Source organism: Amblyomma mixtum, chromosome 6 (genome assembly GCF_055824585.1).
Source record: "Amblyomma mixtum isolate Tamu chromosome 6, ASM5582458v1, whole genome shotgun sequence".
In the NCBI taxonomy this organism is placed as follows: domain Eukaryota; kingdom Metazoa; phylum Arthropoda; class Arachnida; order Ixodida; family Ixodidae; genus Amblyomma; species Amblyomma mixtum.
In genome coordinates, this window is record NC_143017.1 from 5773596 (window position 1) to 5798048 (window position 24453).

The 24453-nt window shown below is 49.0% G+C and overlaps 1 protein-coding gene across 1 annotated transcript; it reads left to right on the forward strand.

Annotated features, from left to right (window-relative positions):
* The first annotated feature begins 2883 nt into the window (after nt 1–2883).
* Nucleotides 2884–23918, forward strand: LOC149338126 (uncharacterized). The gene is made up of 5 exons (XM_089550111.1): nt 2884–2890; nt 20356–20584; nt 20996–21647; nt 22755–22859; nt 23615–23918. The coding sequence occupies exons 1-5, from the start codon at nt 2884–2886 to the stop codon at nt 23726–23728; spliced, it is 1107 nt and encodes a 368-aa protein (XP_089406237.1). The 3' UTR covers nt 23729–23918.
* Nucleotides 23919–24453: the final 535 nt, after the last annotated feature.

The window sequence follows — 24453 nt, forward strand, 5'->3', positions numbered from 1 at the left end:
GAGCTTGGAAATCAAAGGGTAAAATTTGTGAATATGTTTTTGAGGAAAGGAAATGCACCGTATCTGTTTTCCGCAGCCCCGAATCCAATAAGCAGGGGCTCGAAAATCAGAGGGTAAAATTAGTTCATTGGTTTATGAGGAAGTGAAATGCGCCGTATCTGCTTTCCACAGATTCGAAATTAGTAGACCGGGGGCTTGGAAAACACACGGTAAAATTTGTTCATTGGTTTTTGAGGAAAGGAAATGCGCCGTATCTGCCTTCCACGGCTTCGAAACCAGCAGAGGCTAAAATTAGTGCACTGGTTTTTGAGGAAAGAAAATGCGCCGTATCAGTTCTACAAAGCTTCGAAACCAGGAGACCGGGATCTTGGAAAGCAAAGTGTAAAATCTGTGAATAAGATTTTGAGGAAAGGAAATACACTGTACCTGTTTTCCACAGTCCCGAAACAAATAGGCGGGGGCTCGGAAAGCAGAGGGTATAATTTGTGAATACGTTTTTGAGGAAAGGAAATGCGCCGTGTCTGTTTTCCACAGCTCCGAAATTAGTAGACCTGGGGCTTGGAAAGCAAAGGGTAAAATTTGTGAATAGGATTTTGAGGAAAGTAAACGCACTGCATCTGTTTTCCACAGCCCCGAAACCAATACGCGGAGGCTCGTAAAGCAGAGGGTAAAATTTGTGACTGGTTTTTGAGGAAGGGAAATGCGCCGTATCTGTTTTCCACAGCTCCGAAACCAATACGCGGGGGCTCGGAAAGCAGAGGGTATAATTTGTAAATAGGTTTTTGAGGAAAGGAAATGCGCCGTATCTGTTTTCACAGCCCAGAAGCCAATACGCAGGGGCACAGAAAGCAGACGGTAAAATTTCTGATTGGTTTTCGAGGATAGGAAATGCGCCGTATCTGTCCTCCAAAGCTTCGAAACCAGTAGACCGGGAGCATGGAAATCAAAGTGTAAAATTTGTGAATAGGTTTTTGAGGAAGGGAAATGTGCCGTATCTCCCTTCCACAGCTTTGAAACCAGTAGACCGGGGACTTGGAAAGCTGAGGGTAAAATTTGTGCATTGGTTTTTGAGGAAAATAAATGCGCCGTATCTGTCTTCCACAGCTTCGAAACCAGTAGACAGGGGGCTCGGAAAGCAAAAGGTAAAATTGGAAATCGGTTTTTGAGAAAAGAAAACGCGCCGTATCTGTCCTCCAAAGCTTCGAAACCAGTAGACCGGGAGCTTGGAAAGCAAAGGGTAAAATTTCTGAATAGGTTTTTGAGGAAAGAAAATGCACCGTATCTGTTTTCGACAGCCCCGAAACAATACGCGGGGGCACAGAAAGCAAGGGTACAATTCGTGATTAGTTTTTGAGGAAAGAAAATGCGCCGTATGTTTACCACAGCTCCGAAACCAATACGCGGGGGCTCGGAAAGCTGAGGGTAAAATTTTTTCATTGATTTTTGAGGAAAAGAAACGCGCCGTATCTGCCTTCCTCAGCTTCGAAATCAGTAGACCAGGGGCTTGGAAAGCAAAGGGTAAAATTTGTGAATAGGTTTTTGAGGAAGGGAAATGCGCCGTATCTGTTTTGCACAGCTCCGAAACCAATACTCGGGGGCTCGGAAAGCAGAGGGTAAACTTTGTTCATTGGTTTATGAGGAAATGAAATGCGCCGTATCTGCCTTCCGCAAGTTTGAAATCAGTAGACCGGGGGCTTGGAAAGCAGAGAGTAAAATTTGTGCTTTGGGGTTTGAGGAAAGGAAATGCGCCGTATCTCCCTTCCACAGCTTCGATACAAGTAGACCGGGGGCTTGGAATGCAGAGGGTAAATTTTGTGCATTGGTTACTGAGGAAAAGAATTGCGCCGTATCTGTTTTCCACAGCCCCAAAACCAATACGCTATGGCTCGGAAAGCGAGGGTAAACTTTGAAATTGCTTTTGAGGAAAGAAAATGCGCCGTATCTGTCCTCCAAAACTTCGAAACCAGTAGACCGGGAGCTTGGAAAGCAAAGGGTAAAATTTGTGAATAGGTTTATGAGGAAATGAAATATGCCGTATCTGCCTTCCACAGCTTCGAAATCAGTAGACCGGGGGCTTGGAAAGGAGACGGTAAAATTTGTGCATTGGTTTTTGAGGAAAGGAAATGCGCCGTGTCGGCCTTCCACAGCTTCGAAACCAGTAGACCGGGAGTTGGAAAGCAAAGGGTAAAATTTCTGAATAGGTTTTTGAGGAAAGAAAATGCACCGTATCTGTTTTCGAAAGCCCCGAAACAATACGCGGGGGCTCGGAAAGCAGAGGGTAAAATTTCTGATTGGTTTTTGAGGAAGGAAAATGCGCCGTTTCTGTCCTCTAAAGCTTCGAAACCAGTAGACCGGGAGCTTGGAAAGCAAAGGGTAAAATTTGTGAATAGGTTTTTGAGGAAAGGAAATGCACCATATCTGTTTTCCACAGCTCCGAAACCAATACTCGGGGGCTCGGAAAGCAGAGGGTAAACTTTGTTCATTGGTTTATGAGGAAATGAAATGCGCCGTATCTGCCTTCCGCAGCTTCGAAATCAGTAGACCGCGGGCTTAGAAAGCAGAGGGTAAAATTTGTGCTTTGGTGTTAGAGGAAAGGAAATGCGCCGTATCTGCCTTCCACAGCTTCGAAACCAGTAGACGGGGGCTTGGAAAGCAGAGGGTAAAATTTGTGAATAGGTTTTTGAGGAAGGGAAACGCGCCGTATCTGTTTTCCGCAGCACAGAACCCAATACGCGGGGGCACGGAAAGCAGAGGGTAAAAGTTGTGATTGGTTTTTGAGGAAAGAAAATGCGCCGCATCTGTCTTCCAAAGCTTCGAAACCAGTAGACCGGGAGCTTGAAAATCAAAGGGTAAAATTCGTGAATAGGTTTTTGACGAATGAAAATGCACCGTATGTTTTCCACAGCATCGACACCAATTTGTGGGGCTCGGATAGCAGAGGATAAAATTTGTGATTGGTTTTTGAATAAAGGAAATGCGCCGTATCTGTCCTCCAAAGCTTCGAAACCAGTAGACCGGGAACTTGGAAAGCAAAGGGTAAATTTTGTGAATAGGTTTTGGAGGAAGGGAAATGCACCGTATCTGACTTCCAATGCTCGGAAACAAATAACCGGGGGTATGGAAAGCAGGGGGTAAAAGTAGTAAATAGGTTTTCAAGGAAAGGAAATGCGCCATATTTGTATTCCCTAGCTTGGAAACCAGTAGAGCGGGGGCAGGGAAAGCAGAGGAAAAAATTTTTATATTGGTTTTTGAGGAATGAAAATGACCATATCTCTCTTCTACTGCTTCGAAACCAGTAGACCGCGCGCTTGAAAAGCAAAGAGTAAATTTTGTTCATTGGTTTATGAGGAAATGAAATATGCCGTATCTGCCTTCCACAGCTTCGAAACCAATACGCCGGGGCTCGGAAAGCAGAGGGTAAAATTTGTGATTGTTTTTTGAGGAAAGGAAATGCACTGTATCTGTTTTCCACAGCCCGAAACCAATACGCGGGGGCTCGGAAAGCAGAGGGTAAAATTTGTTCAATAGTTTATGAGGAAATGAAATGCGCCATATCTGCCTTCCACAGCTTCGAAATCAGTAGAGCGGGGGCTTGGAAAAGAGACGGTAAAATTTGTGGATTGGTTTTTGAGGAAAGGAAATGCGCCGTGTCTGCCTTCCACAGCTTCGAAACCAGCAGACCGGGAGCTTGGAAATCAAAGGGTAAAATATGTGAATCGGTTTTTGAGGAAAGGAAATTCACTGTATCTGTTTTCCACAGCCCCGAGACCAATGCGCGGGGGCTCGGAAAGCAGAGGGTAAAATTTGTGTTTGGTTTTTGAGGAAATGAACTTCACCGTATCTGCCTTCCACAGCTTCGAAACCAATACGCGGGGGCTCGGAAAGCAGAGGGTAAAATTTGTGATTGTTTTTTGAGGAAAGGAAATGCGCCGTATCTGCCTCCACAGCTTCGAAACCAGTAGACCGGGGACTTGGAAAGCAGAGGGTAAAATTTGTGCATTGGTTTTTGAGGAAAAGAAATGCGCCGTATCTGCCTTCCACTGCTTCGGAACCAGTAGACCGGGGGCTTGGAAAAGAGACGGTAAAATTTGTGCATTGGTTTTTGAGGAAAGGAAATGCGCCGTATCTGCCCTCCACAGCTTCGAAACGACTAAACCGGGAGCTTGGAAAGCAAAGGGTAAAATTTGTGAATAGGATTTTGAGGAAAGGAAACCACTGTATCTGTTTTCCACAGCCCCGAAACCAATACGCGGGGGCTCGTAAAGCAGAGGGCAAAATTTGTGATTGGTTTTTGAGGAAAGGAAATGCGCCGTATTCCACAGCTCCGAAACCAATACACGGGGGCTCGGAAAGCAGAGGATATAATTGGTGAATAGGTTTTTGAGGAAAGGAAATGCGCCGTATCTGTTTTTCACAGCCCAGAAACAATACGCGGAGATACGGAAAGCAGAGGGTAAAATTTGTGATTGGTTTTTGAGGAAAGGAAATGCGCCGTATCTGTCCTCCGAAGCTTCGAAACCAGTAGACCGGGAGCTTGGAAATCAAAGGGTAAAATTTGTGAATAGGTTTTTGAGGAAAGGAAATACACTGTATCGGTTTTCCACAGTCCCGAAGCAAATAGGCGGGGGCTCGTAAAGCAGAGGGTAAAATGTGTGATTGCTTTTTGAGGAAGGGAAATGCGCCATATCTGTTTTCCACAGCTCCGAAACCAATACACGGGGGCTCGGAAAGCAGAGGGTATAATTTGTGACTGGTTTTCGAGGATAGGAAATGCGCCGTATCTGTCCTCCAAAGCGTCGAAACCAGTAGACCGGGAGCTTGGAAATCAAAGTGTAAAATTTGTGAATATGTTTTTGAGGAAGGGAAATGCGCCGTATCTCCCTTCCACAGCTTTGAAACCAGTAGACCGGGGACTTGGAAAGCTGAGGGTAAAATTTGTGCATTGGTTTTTGAGGAAAATAAATGCGCCGTATCTGTCTTCCACAGCTTCGAAACCAGTAGACAGGGGGCTCGGAAAGCAAAAGGTAAAATTGGAAATTGGTTTTTGAGAAAAGAAAACGCGCCGTATCTGTCCTCCAAAGCTTCAAAACCAGTAGACCGGGAGCTTGGAAAGCAAAGGGTAAAATTTCTGAATAGGTTTTTAGGAAAGAAAATGCTCCGTATCTGTTTTCGACAGCCCCGAAACAATACGCGGGGGCACGGAAAGCAAGGGTAAAATTTGTGATTAGTTTTTGAGGAAAGAAAATGCACCGTATGTTTACCACAGCTCCGAAACCAATACGCGGGGGCTCGGAAAGCTGAGGGTAAAATTTTTTCATTGGTTTATGAGGATATGAAATGCGCCGTATCTGCCTTCCGCAGCTTTGAAATCAGTAGACCGGGGGCTTGGAATGCAGAGGGTAAAATTTGTGCATTGGTTATTGAGGAAAAGAATTGCGCCGTATCTGCCTTCCACAGCTTCGAAACCAGTAGACCGGAAGCTTGGAAAGCAAAGGGTAAAATTTCTGAATAGGTTTTTGAGGAAAGGAAACGCGCCGTATCTGTTTTCCACAGCACAAAACCCAATACGCGGGGGCACGGAAAGCAGAGGGTAAAACTTGTGATCAGTTTTTGAGGAAAGAAAATGCGCCGCATCTGTCTTCCAAAGCTTCGAAACCAGTGGACCGGAGCTTGGAAATCAAAAGGTAAAATTTGTGAATAGGTTTTTGACGAATGGAAATGCACCGTATGTCTTCCACAGCTTCGAAACCAATTTGTGGGGCTCGGAAAGCAGAGGATAAAATTTGTGATTGGTTTTTGAATAAAGGAAATGCGCCGTATCTGTCCTCCAAAGCTTCGAAACCAGTAGACCGGGAGCTTGGAAAGCAGAGGGTATAATTTGTGATTGGTTTTTGAGGAAAAGAAATGCGCCGTGTCTGCCTTCCACAGCTTCGAAATCAGTAGACCGGGAGCTTGGAAGGAAGAGGGTTAAATTTGTGAATAGGTTATTTAGGAAAGGAAATGCACCGTATCTGTTTTCCACAGCCCCAAAACCAATACGCTATGGCTCAGAAAGCAAGGGGAAAATTTGAAATTGATTTTGAGGAAAGAAAATGCGCCGTATCTGTCCTCCAAAACTTCGAAACCAGTAGACCGGGAGCTTGGAAAGCAAAGGGTAAAATTTGTGAATAGGTTTATGAGGAAATGAAATATGCCGTATCTGCCTTCCACAGCTTCGAAATCAGTAGACCGGGGGCTTGGAAAGGAGACGGTAAAATTTGTGCATTGGTTTTTGAGGAAAGGAAATGCGCCGTATCAGTCCTACAAAGCTTCGAAACCAGTAGACCGGGAGCTTGGAAAGCAAACGGCAAAATTTGTGAATAGGATTTTGAGGAAAGGAAATGCACTGTATCTGTTTTCCACAGCCCGAACCCAATACGTGGGGGCTGGGAAAGCAGAGGGTAAAATTTGTTCAATAGTTTATGAGGAAATGAAATGCGCCGTATCTGCCTTCCAGAGCTTCGAAACCAATACGCGGGGGCTCGGAAAGCAGAGGGTAAAATTTGTGATTGTTTTTTGAGGAAAGGAAATGCGCCGTATCTGTTTTCCACAGCTCCGAAATTAGTTGACCGGGGGCTTGGAAAGCAAAGGGTAAAATTTGTGAATAGGATTTTGAGGAAAGGAAATCCACTGTATCTGTTTTCCACAGCCCCGAAACCAATACGCGGGGGCACGTAAAGCAGAGGGCAAAATTTGTGATTAGTTTTTGAGGAAGGGAAATGCGCCGCATCTGTTTTCCACAGCTCCGAAACCAATACGCGAAGGTACGGAAAGCAGAGTGTAAAATTTGTGATTGGTTTTTGAGGAAAGGAAATGCGCCGTATCTGTCCTCCGAAGCTTCGAAACCAGTAGACCAGGAGCTTGGAAATCAAAGGGTAACATTTTTGAATAGGTTTTTGAGGAAAAGAAATGCGCCGTATCTGCCTTCCACAGCGCCGAAACCAATACGCGGAGGTCCGGAGTGCAGAGGGAAAAATTTGTTCATTGGTTTATGAGGAAATGAAATGCGCCGTATCTGCCTGCCACAGCTTCGAAATCAGTAGACCGGGGGCTTGGAAAAGAGACGGTAAAATTTGTGAATAGGTTTTTGAGGAAAGGAAATGCACCGTATCTGTTTTCCGCAGCCCCGAAACCAATAAGCAGGGGCTCGAAAATCAGAGGGTAAAATTAGTGCCTTGGTTTTTGAGGAAAGAAAATGCGCCGTATCAGTCCTACAAAGCTTCGAAACCAGGAGACCGGGATCTTGGAAAGCAAAGGGTAAAATCTGTGAATAAGATTTTGAGGAAAGGAAATACACTGTATCTGTTTTCCACAGTCCCGAAACAAATAGGCGGGGGCCCGTAAAGCAGAGGGTAAAATGTGTGATTGCTTTTTGAGGACGGGAAATGCGCCCTATCTGTTTTCCACAGCTAAGAAACCAATACACGGGGGCTCGGAAAGCAGAGGGTATAATTTGTGAATAGGTTTACCTTTTGCTTTACCTTTTTGCTTTACCTTTTGCTTTGCGCCTTGTCTGCCCTCCACAGCTTCGAAACGAGTGAACCGGTAGCTTGGAATGCAAAGGGTAAAATTTGTGAATAGGTTTTTGAGGAAAGGAAATGCACCGTATCAGTCCTACAAAGCTTCGAAACCAGGAGACCGGGATCTTGGAAAGCAAAGGGTAAAATCTGTGAATAAGATTTTGAGGAAAGGAAATACACTGTATCTGTTTTCCACAGACCCGAAACAAATAGGCGGGGGCTCGTAAAGCAGAGGGTAAAATGTGTGATTGCTTTTTGAGAAAGGGAAATGCGCCATATCTGTTTTCCACAGCTCTGAAACCAATACACGGGGCTCGGAAAGCAGAGGGTATAAATTGTGAATAGGTTTTTGAGGAAAGGAAATGCGCCGTGTGTCTTTTCCACAGCTCCGAAATTAGTAGACCTAGGGCTTGGAAAGCAAAGGGTAAAATTTGTGAATAGGATTTTGAGGAAAGTAAATGCACTGTTTTCCACAGCACCGAAACCAATACGCGGACGCTCGTAAAGCAGAGGGTAAAATTTTTGACTGGTTTTTGAGGAAGGGAAATGCGCCGTATCTGTTTTCCACAGCTCCGAAACCAATACGCGGGTGCCCGGAAAGGAGAGGGTATAATTTGTAAATAGGCTTTTGAGGAAAGGAAATGCGCCGTATCTGTTTTCCACAGCCCAGAAACCAATACGCAGGGGCACAGAAAGCAGAGGGTAAAATTTTTGATTGGTTTTCGAGGATAGGATATGTGCCGTATCTGTCCCCAAAGCGTCGAAACCAGTAGACCGGGAGCTTGGAAAGCAAAGGGTAAAATTTCTGAATAGGTTTTTGAGGAAAGAAAATGCACCGTATCTGTTTTCGACAGCCCCGAAACATTACGCGGGGGCTCGGAAAGCAGAGGGTAAAATTTCTGATTGGTTTTTGAGGAAGGAAAATGCGCCATTTCTGTCCTCCAAAGCTTCGAATCCAGTAGACCGGGAGCTTGGAAAGCAAAGGGTAAAATTTGTGAATAGGTTTTTGAGGAAAGGAAATGCACCATATCTGTTTTCCACAGCCCCGAAACCAATGCGCGGGGGCACGGAAAGCAAGGGTACAATTTGTGATTAGTTGTTGAGGAAAGAAAATGCGCCGTATGTTTACCACAGCTCCGAAACCAATACGCGGGGGCTCGGAAAGCTGAGGGTAAAATTTTTTCATTGGCTTTTGAGAAAAAGAAACGCGCCGTATCTGCCTTCCACGGCTTCGAAACCAGTAGACCAGGAGCTTGGAAAGCGAAGGGTAAAATTTGTGAATAGGTTTTTGAGGAAGAGAAATGCGCTGTATCTGTTTGCCATAGCTCCGAAACCAATACTCGGGGGCTCGGAAAGCAGAGGGTAAACTTTGTTCATTGGTTTATGAGGAAGTGAAATGCGCCGTATCTGCCTTCCGCAGCTTCGAAATCAGTATCCGGGGGCTTGGAAAGCAGAGGGTAAAATTTGTGCTTTGGTTTTTGAGGAAAGGAAATGCGCCGTAACTGCCTTCCACAGCTTCGAAACCAGTAGACGGGGGCTTGGAACGCAGAGGGTAAAATTTGTGTATTGGTGTTTGAGGAAAAGAAATGCGCCGTATCTGCCTTCCACAGCTTCGAAACCAGTAGACCGGGAGCTTGGAAACCAAAGGGTAAAATTTGTGAATAGGTTTTTGAGGAAGGGAAATGCACCGTATCTGTCCACCAAAGCTTCGAAAGCAGTAGACCGGAAGCTTGGAAAGCAAAGGGTAAAATATGTGAATCGGTTTTTGAGGAAACGAAATTCACTTTATCTGTTTTCCCCAGCCCCGAGACCAATACGCGGGGGCTCGGAAAGCAAGGGTAAAATTTGTGAATGGTTTATTGAGGGAAGAAAATGCGCCGTGTCGGCCTTCCACAGCTTCGAAACCAGTAGACCGGTAGTTGGAAAGCAAAGGGTAAAATATGTGAATCGGTTTTTGAGGAAAGGAAATTCACTGTATCTGTTTTCCACAGCCCCGAGACCAATACGCGGGGGCTCGGAAAGCAGAGGGTAAAATTTGTGTTTGGTTTTTGAGGAAATGAAATTCGCCGTATCTGCCTTCCACAGCTTCGAAACCAATACGCGGGGGCTCGGAAAGCAGAGAGTAAAATTTGTGATTGTTTTTTGAGGAAAGGAAATGCGCCGTATCTGTTTTCCACAGCTCCGAAATTAGTTGACCGGGTGCTTGGAAAGCGAAGGGTAAAATTTCAGAATAGGTTTTTGAGGAAAGAAAATGCACCGTATCTCTTTTCGACAGCCCCGAAACAATACGCGGGGTCTCGGAAAGCAGAGGGTAAAATTTCTGATTGGTTTTTGAGGAAGGAAAATGCGCTGTTTCTGTCCTCCAAAGCTTCGCATCCAGTAGACCGGGAGCTTGGAAAGCAAAGGGTAAAATTTGTGAATAGGTTTTTGAGGAAAGGAAATGCACCATATCTGTTTTCCACAGCCCCGAAACCAATGCGCGGGGGCACGGAAAGCAAGGGTACAATTTGTGATTGGTTTTTGAGGAAAGAAAATGCGAAGTATGTTTACCACAGCTCCGAAACCAATACGCGGGGGCTCGGAAAGCTGAGGGTAAACTTTGTTCATTGGTTTATGAGGAAATAAAATGCGCCGTATCTGCCTTCCGCAGCTTTGAAATCAGTAGATCGGGGGCTTGGAAAGCACAGGGTAAAATTTGTGCTTTGGGGTTTGAGGAAAGGAAATGCGCCGTATCTCCCTTCCACAGCTTCGAAACCAGTAGACCGGGGGCTTGGAATGCAGAGGGTAAAATTTGTGCATTGGTTATTGAGGAAAAGAAATGCGCCGTATCTCTCCTCTACTGCTTCGAAACCAGTAGACCGCGCGCTTGAAAAGCATAGAGTAAATTTTGTTCATTGGTTTATGAGGAAATGAAATATGCCGTATCTGCCTTCCACAGCTTCGAAATCAGTAGACAGGGGGCTTGGAAAGGAGACGGTAAAATTTGTGCATTGGTTTTTGAGGAAAGGAAATGCGCCGTATTCGCCCTTCACAGCTTTGAAACCAGTAGACCGGGGGCTCGGAAAGCAAAAGGTAAAATTGAAATAGGTTTTTGAGGAAAGAAAATGCGCCGTATCAGTCCTACAGAGCTTCGAAACCAGTAGACCGGAGCTTGGAAAGCAAAGGGTAAAATTTGTGAATAGGATTTTGAGGAAAGGAAATGCACTGTATCTGTTTTCCACAGCCCGAAACTAATACGCGGGGGCTCGGAAAGAAGTGGGTAAAATTTGTGATTGTTTTTTGAAGAAAGGAAATGCGCCGTATCTGCCTTCCACGGCTTCGAAACCAGTAGACCGGGGGCTTGGAAAGCAGAGGATAAAATTTGTGCATTGGTTTTTGAGGAAAGAAAATGCGCCGTATCAGTCCTACAAAGCTTCGAAACCAGGAGATCGGGATCTTGGAAAGCAAAAGGTAAAATCTGTGAATAAGATTTTGAGGAAAGGAAATACACTGTATCTGTTTTCCACAGCCCCGAAACAAATAGGCGGAGGCTCGTAACGCAGAGGGTAAATTTTGTGATTGGTTTTTGAGGAATCGAAATGCGCCGTATCTGTTTTCCACAGCTCCGAAACCAATACGCGGGGGCTCGGAAAGCAGAGGGTATAATTTGTGATTGGTTTTTGAGGAAAGGAAATGCGCCGTATCTGTCCTCCGAAGCTTCGAAACCAGTAGACCGGAAGCTTGGAAATCAAAGGGTAAAATTTGTGAATCGGTTTTTGGGGAAAGGAAATGCACCGTATCTGTTTTCCGCAGCCCTGAAACCAATAAGCAGGGGCTCGAAAATCAGAGGGTAAAATTAGTTCATTGGTTTATGAGGAAGTGAAATGCGCCGTATCTGCCTTCCACAGCTTCGAAATTAGTAGACCGGGGGCTTGGAAAACAGACGGTAAAATTTGTTCATTGGTTTTTGAGGAAAGGAAATGCGCGGTATCTGCCTTCCACGTCTTCGAAACCAGCAGAGGGTAAAATTAGTGCATTGGTTTTTGAGGAAAGAAAATGCGCCGTATCAGTCCTACAAAGCTTCGAAACCAGGAGACCGGGATCTTGGAAAGCAAAGGGTAAAATTCGTGAATAGGATTTTGAGGAAAGTAAATGCACTGTATCTCTTTTCCACAGCCCCGAAACCAATACGCGGAGGCTCGTAAAGCTGAGGGTAAAATTTGTGACTGGTTTTTGAGGAAGGGAAATGCGCCGTATCTGTTTTCCACAGCTGCAAAACCCATACGCGGGGGCTCGGAAAGCAGAGGGTATAAATTGCAAATAGGTTTTCGAGGATAGGAAATGCGCCGTATCTCCCTTCCACAGCTTTGAAACCAGTAGACCGGGGACTTGGAAAGCTGAGGGTAAAATTTGTGCATTGGTTTTTGAGGAAAATAAATGCGCCGTATCTGTCTTCCACAGCTTCGAAACCAGTAGACAGGGGGCTCGGAAAGGAAAAGGTAAAATTGGAAATTGGTTTTTGAGAAAAGAAAACGCGCCGTATCTGTCCTCCAAAGCTTCGAAACCAGTAGACCGGGAGCTTGGAAAGCAAAGGGTAAAATATCTGAATAGGTTTTTGAGGAAAGAAAATGCACCGCATCTGTTTTCGAAAGCCCCGAAACAATACGCGGGGGCTCGGAAAGCAGAGGGTAAAATTTCTGATTGGTTTTTGAGGAAGGAAAATGCGCCGTTTCTGTCCTCCAAAGCTTCGAATCCAGTAGACCGGGAGCTTGGAAAGCAAAGGATAAAATTTGTGAATAGGTTTTTGAGGAAAGGAAATGCACCGTATCTGTTTTCCACAGCCCCGAAACCAATGCGCGGGGGCACGGAAAGCAAGGGTACAATTTGTGATTGGTTTTTGAGGAAAGAAAATGCAAAGTATGTTTACCACAGCTCCGAAACCAATACGCGGGGGCTCGGAAAGCTGAGGGTAAACTTTGTTCATTGGTTTATGAGGAAATAAAATGCGCCGTATCTGCCTTCCGCAGCTTTGAAATCAGTAGACCGGGGGCTTGGAAAGCACAGGGTAAAATTTGTGCTTTGGGGTTTGAGGAAAGGAAATGCGCCGTATCTCCCTTCCACAGCTTCGAAACCAGTAGACCGGGGGCTTGGAATGCAGAGGGTAAAATTTGTGCATTGGTTATTGAGGAAAAGAAATGCGCCGTATCTGCCTTCCACAGCTTCGAAACCAGTTGACCGGAAGCTTGGAAAGCAAAGGGTAAAATTTGTGAATAGGTTTTTGAGGAAAGGAAACGCGCCGTATCTGTTTTCCATAGCACAGAACCCAATACGCGGAGGCTCGTAAAGCAGAGGGTAAATTATGTGATTGGTTTTTGAGGAAGGGAAATGCGCCGTATCTGTTTTCCACAGCTCCGAAATTAGTAGACCTGGGGCTTGGAAAGCAAAGGGTAAAATTTGTGAATAGCATTTTGAGGAAAGGAAATGCACTGTATCTGTTTTCCACAGCCCCGAAACCAATACGCGGAGGCTCGTAAAGCAGAGGGTAAATTTTGTGATTGGTTTTTGAGGAAGGGAAATGCGCCGTATCTGTTTTCCACAGCTCCGAAACCAATACGTGGGGGCTCGGAAAGCAGAGGGTATAATTTGTAAATAGGTTTTTGAGGAAAGGAAATGCGCCGTATCTGTTTTCACAGCCCAGAAACCAATACGCAGGGGCACAGAAAGCAGACGGTAAAATTTCTGATTGGTTTTCGAGGATAGGAAATGCGCCGTATCTGTCCTCCAAAACATCGAAACCAGTAGACCGGGGGCTTGGAATGCAGAGGGTAAAATTTGTGCATTGGTTATTGAGGAAAAGAATTGCGCCGTATCTGCCTTCCACAGCTTCGAAACCAGTAGACCGGAAGCTTGGAAAGCAAAGGGTAAAATTTGTGAATAGGTTTTGGAGGAACGGAAATGCACCATATCTGTCTTCCAATGCTCCGAAACAAATAACCGGGGGTATGGAAAGCAGGGGGTAAAAGTAGTAAATAGGTTTTCAAGGAAAGGAAATGCGCCATATCTGTATTCCCTAGCTTGGAAACCAGTAGAGCGGGGGCTTGGAATGCAGAGGGTAAAATTTGTGCATTGGTTATTGAGGAAAAGAAATGCGCCGTATCTGCCTTCCACAGCTTCGAAACCAGTTGACAGGAAGCTTGGAAAGCAAAGGGTAAAATTTGTGAATAGGTTTTTGAGGAAAGGAAACGCGCCGTATCTGTTTTCCACAGCACAGAACCCAATACGCGGAGGCTCGTAAAGCAGAGGGTAAATTATGTGATTGGTTTTTGAGGAAGGGAAATGCGCCGTATCTGTTTTCCACAGCTCCGAAATTAGTAGACCTGGGGCTTGGAAAGCAAAGGGTAAAATTTGTGAATAGCATTTTGAGGAAAGGAAATGCACTGTATCTGTTTTCCACAGCCCCGAAACCAATACGCGGAGGCTCGTAACGCAGAGGGTAAATTTTGTGATTGGTTTTTGAGGAATCGAAATGCGCCGTATCTGTTTTCCACAGCTCCGAAACCAATACGCGGGGGCTCGGAAAGCAGAGGGTATAATTTGTGATTGGTTTTTGAGGAAAGGAAATGCGCCGTATCTGTCCTCCGAAGCTTCGAAACCAGTAGACCGGGAGCTTGGAAATCAAAGGGTAAAATTTGTGAATCGGTTTTTGGGGAAAGGAAATGCACCGTATCTGTTTTCCGCGGCCCTGAAACCAATAAGCAGGGGCTCGAAAATCAGAGGGTAAAATTAGTTCATTGGTTTATGAGGAAGTGAAATGCGCCGTATCTGCCTTCCACAGCTTCGAAATTAGTAGACCGGGGGCTTGGAAAACAGACGGTAAAATTTGTTCATTGGTTTTTGAGGAAAGGAAATGCGCCGTATCTGCCTTCCACGTCTTCGAAACCAGCAGAGGGTAAAATTAGTGCATTGGTTTTTGAGGAAAGAAAATGCGCCGTATCAGTCCTACAAAGCTTCGAAACCAGGAGACCGGGATCTTGGAAAGCAAAGGGTAAAATTCGTGAATAGGATTTTGAGGAAAGTAAATGCACTGTATCTCTTTTCCACAGCCCCGAAACCAATACGCAGAGGCTCGTAAAGCAGAGGGTAAAATTTGTGACTGGTTTTTGAGGAAGGGAAATGCGCCGTATCTGTTTTCCACAGCTGCGAAACCAATACGCGGGGGCTCGGAAAGCAGAGGGTATAAATTGCAAATAGGTTTTTGAGGAAAGGAAATGCGCCCTATCTGTTTTCCACAGCCCAGAAACCAATACGCAGGGGCACAGAAAGCGGAGGGTAAAATTTCTGATTGGTTTTCGAGGATAGGAAATGCGCCGTATCTCCCTTCCACAGCTTTGAAACCAGTAGACCGGGGACTTGGAAAGCTGAGGGTAAAATTTGTGCATTGGTTTTTGAGGAAAATAAATGCGCCGTATCTGTCTTCCACAGCTTCGAAACCAGTAGACAGGGGGCTCGGAAAGGAAAAGGTAAAATTGGAAATTGGTTTTTGAGAAAAGAAAACGCGCCGTATCTGTCCTCCAAAGCTTCGAAACCAGTAGACCGGGAGCTTGGAAAGCAAAGGGTAAAATTTCTGAATAGGTTTTTGAGGAAAGAAAATGCACCGCATCTGTTTTCGAAAGCCCCGAAACAATACGCGGGGGCTCGGAAAGCAGAGGGTAAAATTTCTGATTGGTTTTTGAGGAAGGAAAATGCGCCGTTTCTGTCCTCTAAAGCTTCGAAACCAGTAGACCGGGAGCTTGGAAAGCAAAGGGTAAAATTGGTGAATAGGTTTTTGAGGAAAGGAAATGCACCATATCTGTTTTCCACAGCCCCGAAACCAATGCGCGGGGGCACGGAAAGCAAGGGTAAAATTTGTGATTAGTTTTTGAGGAAAGAAAATGCGCCGTATGTTTACTGTATCGTATCGCAACCTGCGTGCGCAAGATAGCGCTGTGCCCTCGCCCTGACTTGATATTGTGTCCCCTCTTTCTTAACCCCCTTGCCACTATTTCTCTTTAAATATGCTCGCTGAATAAACAGCACGGCATTGTTCCCTTCACACTGGCATGCGTCACTTCACTGGACAACGAGACGAAACATGGTGTCAGAAGTGGGATAAGGCTCGGCCTAAGGAACGCCCCTGCACCTAGGACCTGGAACGGCTGCCGGCGGCGTGCTGCTGGAAGCAAGAAATGGAGCGCCTAAGGCCGCCATAACCACTGCGTCTAACAGGAGACGGCGGTCGAAGTTTGTGGGTTTCTAAGTGGACACAGGCCACCACCCACCGCGGGTTCGAGCTTCGCGCGAGCCAAGGGCCCCGATCAGCCGTCACCACACACACACTGGGACACCGATGCGGCGCACTCAACCTCCGCAGGGAGGAGAGCGATTCGCCGCAAAGAAATAGGCCTCCAAGTTCACAAAGGAGACGTTTATTCACATCGTCCTCCAGCTGATACACACACACTCAATAGTCACCCCGTCCCGGGGGCGCGCGAGGAGCAAGGCTCCGCTGCGCGCACGAAGCGACTTGAGTAATGCGCACCGCTAGCACGCCGCTGCAGGAGAATGTCCCCGCGGCAGTGCTGTGATCTCTCTCTCGTGTCGACCGTTGGGCCGGTTGCGAGAGAGAGTGGGCAATCAACGCAAGGTACGCCTGTCTGAGGTCGCTGGACCCCGCTGGACAGGCTCGAGCCGCTGCAGGTCAGAGGACACGTGCGGGCGAGCTCGAGTAAGCACTGGTCCGAACGGCAAGGCCGGCACGGACAAACAGTAACGTACGCACCTTACGCTGTCTCGGAGGGAACTCTCTCTCTCTGGGCCCCGCTCGGACGGTCGCGCAGTGCGCGGCCGCCCAAAGCGGGTCCCGGATTCCCGCCAAAAGGCGCCAATGGCAAAGGCCCTTGGGGAGCCGGGGCGGAGCTGTGGCTAAATGACAGTGATTAGTCACCCAGCCGCCTCTCCACCGCCTGAGGCGGGAGCAAGGGAAAGAGGAGAAACAACGCGGGAGGCCGGCTAGCCGCGCAAAGGCGACGGCAGAAAGCCAGGATTCCCACATCCCCCTCTCCTTAAATGCCCTCCTACCCATCGGCAAAGCACGCGGCCAAAATAAAGAAATCAATACACAAAAAAAAATAAGCTACACTTCAGTTCCAAAATAAAGAAATGAATACACAAAAAAACTAGTTACACATCAGTTCCAGCCAGAACAATGTAAAAAAACAAAGGAAAAACAAGGCAAACAACACTTGCATACGCTTCAGTAAATCAAAACAGCTTGCAGATTATATACACGGTACACAAGAAGATGTGAATACAACTGTACAACTATGTTACAGGTGGATGCCAGCCTCAAAGTTCGGTGGCGAGGCCCAGTGGGCCTGTCGGCGACTCACCGCTCGCAGACTTCAAGTTGAACAGGTTGGGAGGGCCGACGACTTATGGCGGTCTTCTTTCCGTTGATGTAGGGTGCGTTGATGACGACGGGGCCGCGGCAGAGCACTGACCTCGCGCCCTTGGACACGACATCACGTTCGGGCACAAGACAGTTAGTGCACCCCCTTCACGCCGGCTGAAACGGGCGAGGACGTTCGGCGGCGTCCAGATGTGTAACCTTGTCCACAGCGAGGGGTCCTTCTCATCCTCGCGCTCACGCAGAAGGACACAACGGCACAACTCACAGGCGTCGCCTTGGCTCATGGTTACGCGCGCACACAGTCACAGCCACAACCACGCATACACCGGCAAGTGCGCGGACGCTGGTCGGCGACAACGATCCCCCCATCAGAAGCGTCCAGAAGCGCCGCGGCGAGGGTCAAAGGGTGCACTTTCCGCCCCCCCATCGCCCCAAACGCCCCGCCAACTTCCCCTCCATACGGGCCGCACAAAACTCACACCGCGACACACGGCTCCTTAACGAGCCAACCACCCACAGTCGGGCCGGAAATGAGAAAAGGAGCGCTGTACAAACGACACCCAATCTATTCTATTCCTTCTAGAAGATAAGAGCAAGCACGAGCGGGCTGAAGTTTGCCTATGTACAAGTCTGGTAAAAAAAAAAACTGAACGCCAATGCTGACGCATGTTGCCTATGTACAATCTCGGTACGTTAGAACGAAAACAGACGTACAAGCAGGAAACGAAAGTGGCTAGAAACTGACGTAAGCAAACAAATAAATAAACAGATAAACACACAAGGCTGGAACTGAGCATGCTGCAAAAACAACAAAAAAAATAACACACCGTGCTTCGCCTGGGTAGGGCCCGACGAGAAAGCTCGCCAGCTAGCTGAGGCTGCCTGCCTTCGGTTGCGGAAAAGTCCGCCGTCCGGCATCAATCACACAGGTGACCGTCGCCTCAGATTGTACCGGTGCTCCGTACGCTTGCGTTCCGCAGCACCAGTTGTGCCTTTGCGCTTGCCTTTGATACCAATGGGTACCGGCGCAAGCTCGTCAGACCGTGACGCGTAGGCCTTCAGGTCTATGAACCCCTGCTTGCTCCTGGGGAAAGGCCCCATCAAATCGCAGGTGGCCATCTGCCACGGACGCACACTGTCAATCGGTTTCATCATTCCAGGCGGCTTGCCACCTCGTGACTTCACTGCTTGACAGACATGGCAGGAACGGCAATAGCGGATAATGTCACGCTTCATGCCGGGCCACGTCACCGGTTGACTCAGTTTTGCAAAAACTCTGGAGTCACTCAGATGACCGGCCAGTGGTTCGTCATGAGAGAATCGCAAAAGTGCGCCTCTTAGACTTTTGGGGATAACCACCTAGAACGGGTCGATGGACTCGTCATCGGTGGCTATGTACTTCAGCACGAGCCCGTCATTGTCCAGCAAATATGAATCCCCGGGGTTCGCCGCGACACACGCTGGCTTCTGCCCCCCTGCGCCCGCTACAATACAAGTAGCGTCACGGCGCTCCGTCTCCCTGAGACCGTCGCTCACCTCGCGACAAAACGGGTCATTTTGCTGGGCTTTCAGTAGCTCTTACGGCTGAAAACGATTCCAGTCATCCCAGAGGGGAGCCTGGTCTCGTCCCCACTCAGGTTTGCAGCCAAAATTTCCGTTCGCGTCGGCAACTCCGAGGCGCTCACGAAGAGCTTTGCCTCTCGTCCGCTTTGCGAAGCGCTGCTCGCCTGGTTAGCGGAATGGGTTAACCCGTTTGCGGGTTCCCCCTCCTTGCCGCCCGGCGGCTCGTCCGCTGTTTCGCCCCCTCCGCCTACAGGCGTCAAGGCGCCGCTGGCGAGTGGGGCACGGGATAGCGCGTCAGCTACCACGTTTGTGCTCCCCTTTCGACACTGCACGGAAAAGTCGTAATGCTGTATCAGGAGAGCCCAGCGCGCCAGCCGACCCGCAGGCTCGCGGAGCCGCATCAGCCAACTGAGCGCACTGCACCCCTGCCTCAGTGGAGGCTTGGGCGGGCTGCACGAACGAGGGAGGCAAGGCTCCTAGTTCGATGAGCGGCGTGGTTTCCACAGGGAACCGGGCCAGCGCCTCGCCGTTCCCAGAGCAGAATTGACTGCTCGCGGGGCACGGCTGCTGCTGTTCGAAACTGCCGGTTGCGGCAGCGTGACACGAACTGCTTTCGCACTGGACGGAAAGCTTGCACAGCTGAGGCATGTGACCAGCGGATGCACCGCAGGGTGCTTCCGATACAGCTCCAATGGGAGCCACGTGGTCAACATTTTGGGTTGTGTCACCGTAAACCCCAATGGGGCCGCGGCCAACCACGGTGTCTAGCTATTCGAAGGAACAGCAGCCAGCGGATCATACGACGCTACAACTCCGTAGGGAGCCGACATGTAGCTGCCGAGTGCCGCGCTGGGGGTGGTAGACACGGTGCGCAAGCGTGATCGTCAAGGCGACCTGCTCGGCTAATGTGCCATCAAAGGCGTAAGCGCCAATGACTTAGCACGTTGGGCGCCAGTTGTGGGTTTCTAAGTGGACACAGGCCACCACCCACCGCGGGTTCGAGCTTCGCGCGAGCCAAGGGCCCCGATCAGCCGTCACCACACACACACTGGGACACCGATGCGGCGCACTCAACCTCCGCAGGGAGGAGAGCGATTCGCCGCAAAGAAATAGGCCTCCAAGTTCACAAAGGAGACGTTTATTCACATCGTCCTCCAGCTGATACACACACACTCAATAGTCACCCCGTCCCGGGGGCGCGCGAGGAGCAAGGCTCCGCTGCGCGCACGAAGCGACTTGAGTAATGCGCACCGCTAGCACGCCGCTGCAGGAGAATGTCCCCGCGGCAGTGCTGTGATCTCTCTCTCGTGTCGACCGTTGGGCCGGTTGCGAGAGAGAGTGGGCAATCAACGCAAGGTACGCCTGTCTGAGGTCGCTGGACCCCGCTGGACAGGCTCGAGCCGCTGCAGGTCAGAGGACACGTGCGGGCGAGCTCGAGTAAGCACTGGTCCGAACGGCAAGGCCGGCACGGACAAACAGTAACGTACGCACCTTACGCTGTCTCGGAGGGAACTCTCTCTCTCTGGGCCCCGCTCGGACGGTCGCGCAGTGCGCGGCCGCCCAAAGCGGGTCCCGGATTCCCGCCAAAAGGCGCCAATGGCAAAGGCCCTTGGGGAGCCGGGGCGGAGCTGTGGCTAAATGACAGTGATTAGTCACCCAGCCGCCTCTCCACCGCCTGAGGCGGGAGCAAGGGAAAGAGGAGAAACAACGCGGGAGGCCGGCTAGCCGCGCAAAGGCGACGGCAGAAAGCCAGGATTCCCACAAGTTGGAAGTTGTTCAAACAGAAATTTGAACTCTTTTTGCAAGCAACGTCCAGTTCCAGCAAGCCAGCATCAGAAGCAGAAAAAACCACTGCCAGCAAGCCAGCATCAGAAGCAGCAAAAACTGCACTCTTCCTTAGCGTGGCCGGTGAGGATGCAATTGAAGTGTTCAATAATTTTTTGTTTGCCGACGGGGAAGACAGAGAAGACTACGCCACCGTCATTGCGAAGTTCGAGGAATACTGCGTCGAGCAACAGAACGAAGTACACGAACGGTATGTGTTTCGTTCACGGATCCAAGGCGAAGCAGAGCCATTCGAACAGTTCCTTCGCGACCTAAAAAAGCAGGCCATGAATTGCAACTTTGGGACAAGTGCAGACGATATGGTTCGCGACCAAATTGTATTCGGCACGAACTCTCCAAAACTGCGAGAAAAAATGCTGAGGGAAAAGTAGCTAACTCTGGGAAAAGCCGTAGATTTGTGCAAGGCGGCAGAAACATCAGCACGTCAGAACGAGTTCTGGAGTCGAACAAAGAAACCGTCCGAGATCAACGCTGTCTCTTCGAGTAGAACCGGAGTGAAGCTACAACAGCTCTCGAGGCGAGTTTCCAGGTGCAGTCGATGCGACCGCACTCACGCCCCACGACAGTGCCCTGCCTATGGCAAGACTTGCTATTCGTGCAGCAGGCCCAACCACTTCGCATCGTGCTACAGAGCGAATGCCCACGTTCAAGAAGTACAGCACGAAGGTGACGATTTTGACGTTCTGGACATAGCCATTGGCAGTGTCATAAGCAACCGCGACTGGTGTGTGAAGGCCAAATTTGGCGGCAAGGAGGTGACGTTCAAGGTCGACACTGGCTCCCAGGCGAATCTTGTACCTATGTCACTCTTTCGGACGTTAAATGCAGGTGCACTGAAGCCCAGTGGTGCCGTTCTGCGGTCGTACGGAGGTGGTATCATCAAACACTGCGGCACGTGCTCAGCGCCGGTGCAAGTAGGTGAACGAAAAATTTGCACTGAATTCTTCATAGTCAAGAAAAACCACCAGGCCATCTTGGGACTTCAAGCCAGCGAGCTGCTAGGTCTACTTCGCCGCACAGTGGACACCGTCACCTCGACCTCTTCTCATGAAGTGGCTAGGGAGTACCCTGGGCTCTTTCAAGGAACTGGGTGCTTACAACGTGAATACAGGATACTGCTGCGCAAGGACGCTGTGCCCGTCGTTCAAGCTGCTCGGAGGGTGCCCATTGCCTTACAGGAGCCATTGCGTACTGAGCTACAGCGAATGGAGAAAGAAGGAATCATCAGAAAGGTCAGCGACCCAACCGACTGGGTAAGCCCACTAGTCATTACACGCAAGAAAGACGGAAAAATGAGGGTGTGCATGGATCCGAGAAGGATCAACGACAGCCTGAAAAGAGAGCACTACCAGATGCCGCGTCGGGAAGATATCGAGGCGGAGTTAGCGGGAGCTAAGTTCTTTTCTCGTCTAGACGCAAATGCGGGCTTTCACCAGATCCCGCTTGAGGAGCGGTCGTCGAAACTTTGTACGTTCGCAACGCCCTTCGGCCGGTACTGCTTTCTCCGGCTTCCTTTCGGGCTCGCGTCCGCCAGCGAGGTGTTTCAAAAGGCGCTGAATGAAGTCTTTGACGGTGTTCCTGGAGTACGGGTGTACGTGGATGACGTTCTCATTTGGGGCACTACCAGAGAAGAGCACGATGAACGACTAAGATGTGCACTAAAAGCAGCTGAAGCTGCAGGCCTGACATTCAATGTTGCAAAATGCGAGTTTGGCGCCGAAAAAATAGCATTTTTAGGCGACGTGATCAGCAGCGAAGGAATAAGCCCTAGTCCGGCCCTGGTCGAAAGCGTAAGGAACATGCCAAAACCACAAAACAAACAGGCAGTACACAGGTTGCTCGGGGTGGTAAATTACTTCAGCAAGTACTTGCCATCCCTAGCTCTGCGAACACCAATTCTCCGCTCTCTTCTAAAGAAAAATGTTTTATTCGAATGGACGGCCAATCACGAGAGAGAGTGGAAAGATATATGCGACGCGCTCACCAAGGCACCATTACTCGCAATTTTTGACCCACAGAAAGAAACAAAAGTGACGTCAGACGCGTCACAGAACGGCATCGGTTCAGCTCTGCTACAGCGGCACGGCGTAAATTGGAGGCCAGTCGCTTACGCGTCGAAAACACTGACAGAGTGTGAACAGCGCTATTCACAGATCGAAAAAGAAGCGATGGCTCTCGTATTTGGCTGTGAGAAGTTTGACCACTTCACATACGGTCGCCCAGTCTTGCTTGAAAGTGACCATCAGCCGCTAATAAATATATCAAAAAAGGCCATAGCAGACATGCCGCCGAGATTGCAGCGGTTTTTCCTGAGACTGTTGAAATATGATTACGCTCTAACATTTGTTCCGGGTAAACAGATGCAGTTGGCAGACATGCTCTCAAGGTCGGCGGGTCCTGCTGACATCAGCCACTCGGAGACAGAAGATGTTGAAGTCCATGCCATCAGCATTTTGTCTGCACTGGTGAGTGACAGAACAGCTGCACTACTTGCGCGTGAGACGGGAGCTGATACCTATCTCAAAGTGGTGATGCAGAACCTCGCAGACGGGGTCACGGTTGAAGGTCCGCTCAAATCTGTGGCTGCTGAACTTTCAGTAGTGGGTGGAATACTGTTTAAAGGAACGAAGGTCGTTATACCTCGAAGCATGCGGGCCGAGACATTGAAACGCATTCATGCTGGGCATCTTGGCATTGCGAAGTGCAGAGCAAGGGCAAGGCAGCTGGTGTACTGGCCAAACATCAACAGTGACGTTGCATCGATGATTGAGGGTTGTTCAACCTGCAGAAAGTATGCTTATAACCAACCATCAGAGCCACTGATGCTCCGCGCCACTCCAACCCAAGCCTGGTACCGCGTTGGTGTCGACATATTTCAATATGGCGGAAAATACTACCTCATTGCTTACGATGCCATGTCGAATTTTCCAGATGTCGAGGAGCTCTGCGACCAAACGGCATCCGGCGTCATCGAAAAACTTGGGGCCATGTTTTCACGATTCGGAATCCCGATGGAGGTATGCACAGATAATGGCCCACAGTTCTCCAGCCATGAGTTCGCTCTTTTCGCTGAGCTGTACGACTTCAAACATGTTACGTCAAGCCCGATGTTTCCTCGGTCCAATGGGCTGGCCGAAAAGGGAGTGCAAGTAGTAAAGCGTATCCTCAAGAAAACCACAGAGGCGAATGAAAACTTTTGGCTTGGTATGCTCAATTACAGATCAAGCCCATTGGAAGACGGCCGGTCGCCCGGCGAACTGCTCCAAGGGAGGACCCTGCGCACGACTTTGCCAGACTTTCGACGTCAGGCTGTTACACGGGTCAAGAAACATGAGCAGGCGAGTCACGCCACCCGATGCCTGACCCCACTTCAAAAAGACGACGTCGTGCGCATTAAGGGGACAACGTGGGATCGCAAGGCCAAGGTAACTGCAGCGGCAGCTCCTCGCTCCTACTACGTGCAAACCAATGATGGCAAGACGTTGCGGCGCAATCGACAACATTTACTGGCAACAAAGGAGAAGTTTGACACTAAGGCCTCAGACAGCGATGAATCTAGCGATGACAGCATTTTAGCCCGGGAAGAGTCGTCAACCCTACCACCGGCACCAGCGGCTCCGGTTATGCCGACCAGAGACACCAGTCCGGCGCCCCAGCAACCCCGCCGGTCCGCACGTGTGAGAAAGCCGCTTGACCGCCTTCATTACGACGAGAACTTCAAGCAAATCAGCCACCAGCGTTAAATGTGCTGCGAAAAACTGTGACGGAGGAGGATGTATCGTATCGCAACCTGCGTGCGCAAGATAGCGCTGTGCCCTCGCCCTGACTTGATATTGTGTCCCCTCTTTCTTAACCCCCTTGCCACTAATTCTCTTTAAATATGCTCGCTGAATAAACAGCACGGCATTGTTCCCTTCACACTGGAATGCGTCACTTCACTGGACAACGAGACGAAACAAGCCCCGAAACAATACGCGGGGGCTCGGAAAGCAGAGGGTAAAATTTCTGATTGGTTTTTGAGGAAGGAAAATGCGCCGTTTCTGTCCTCTAAAGCTTCGA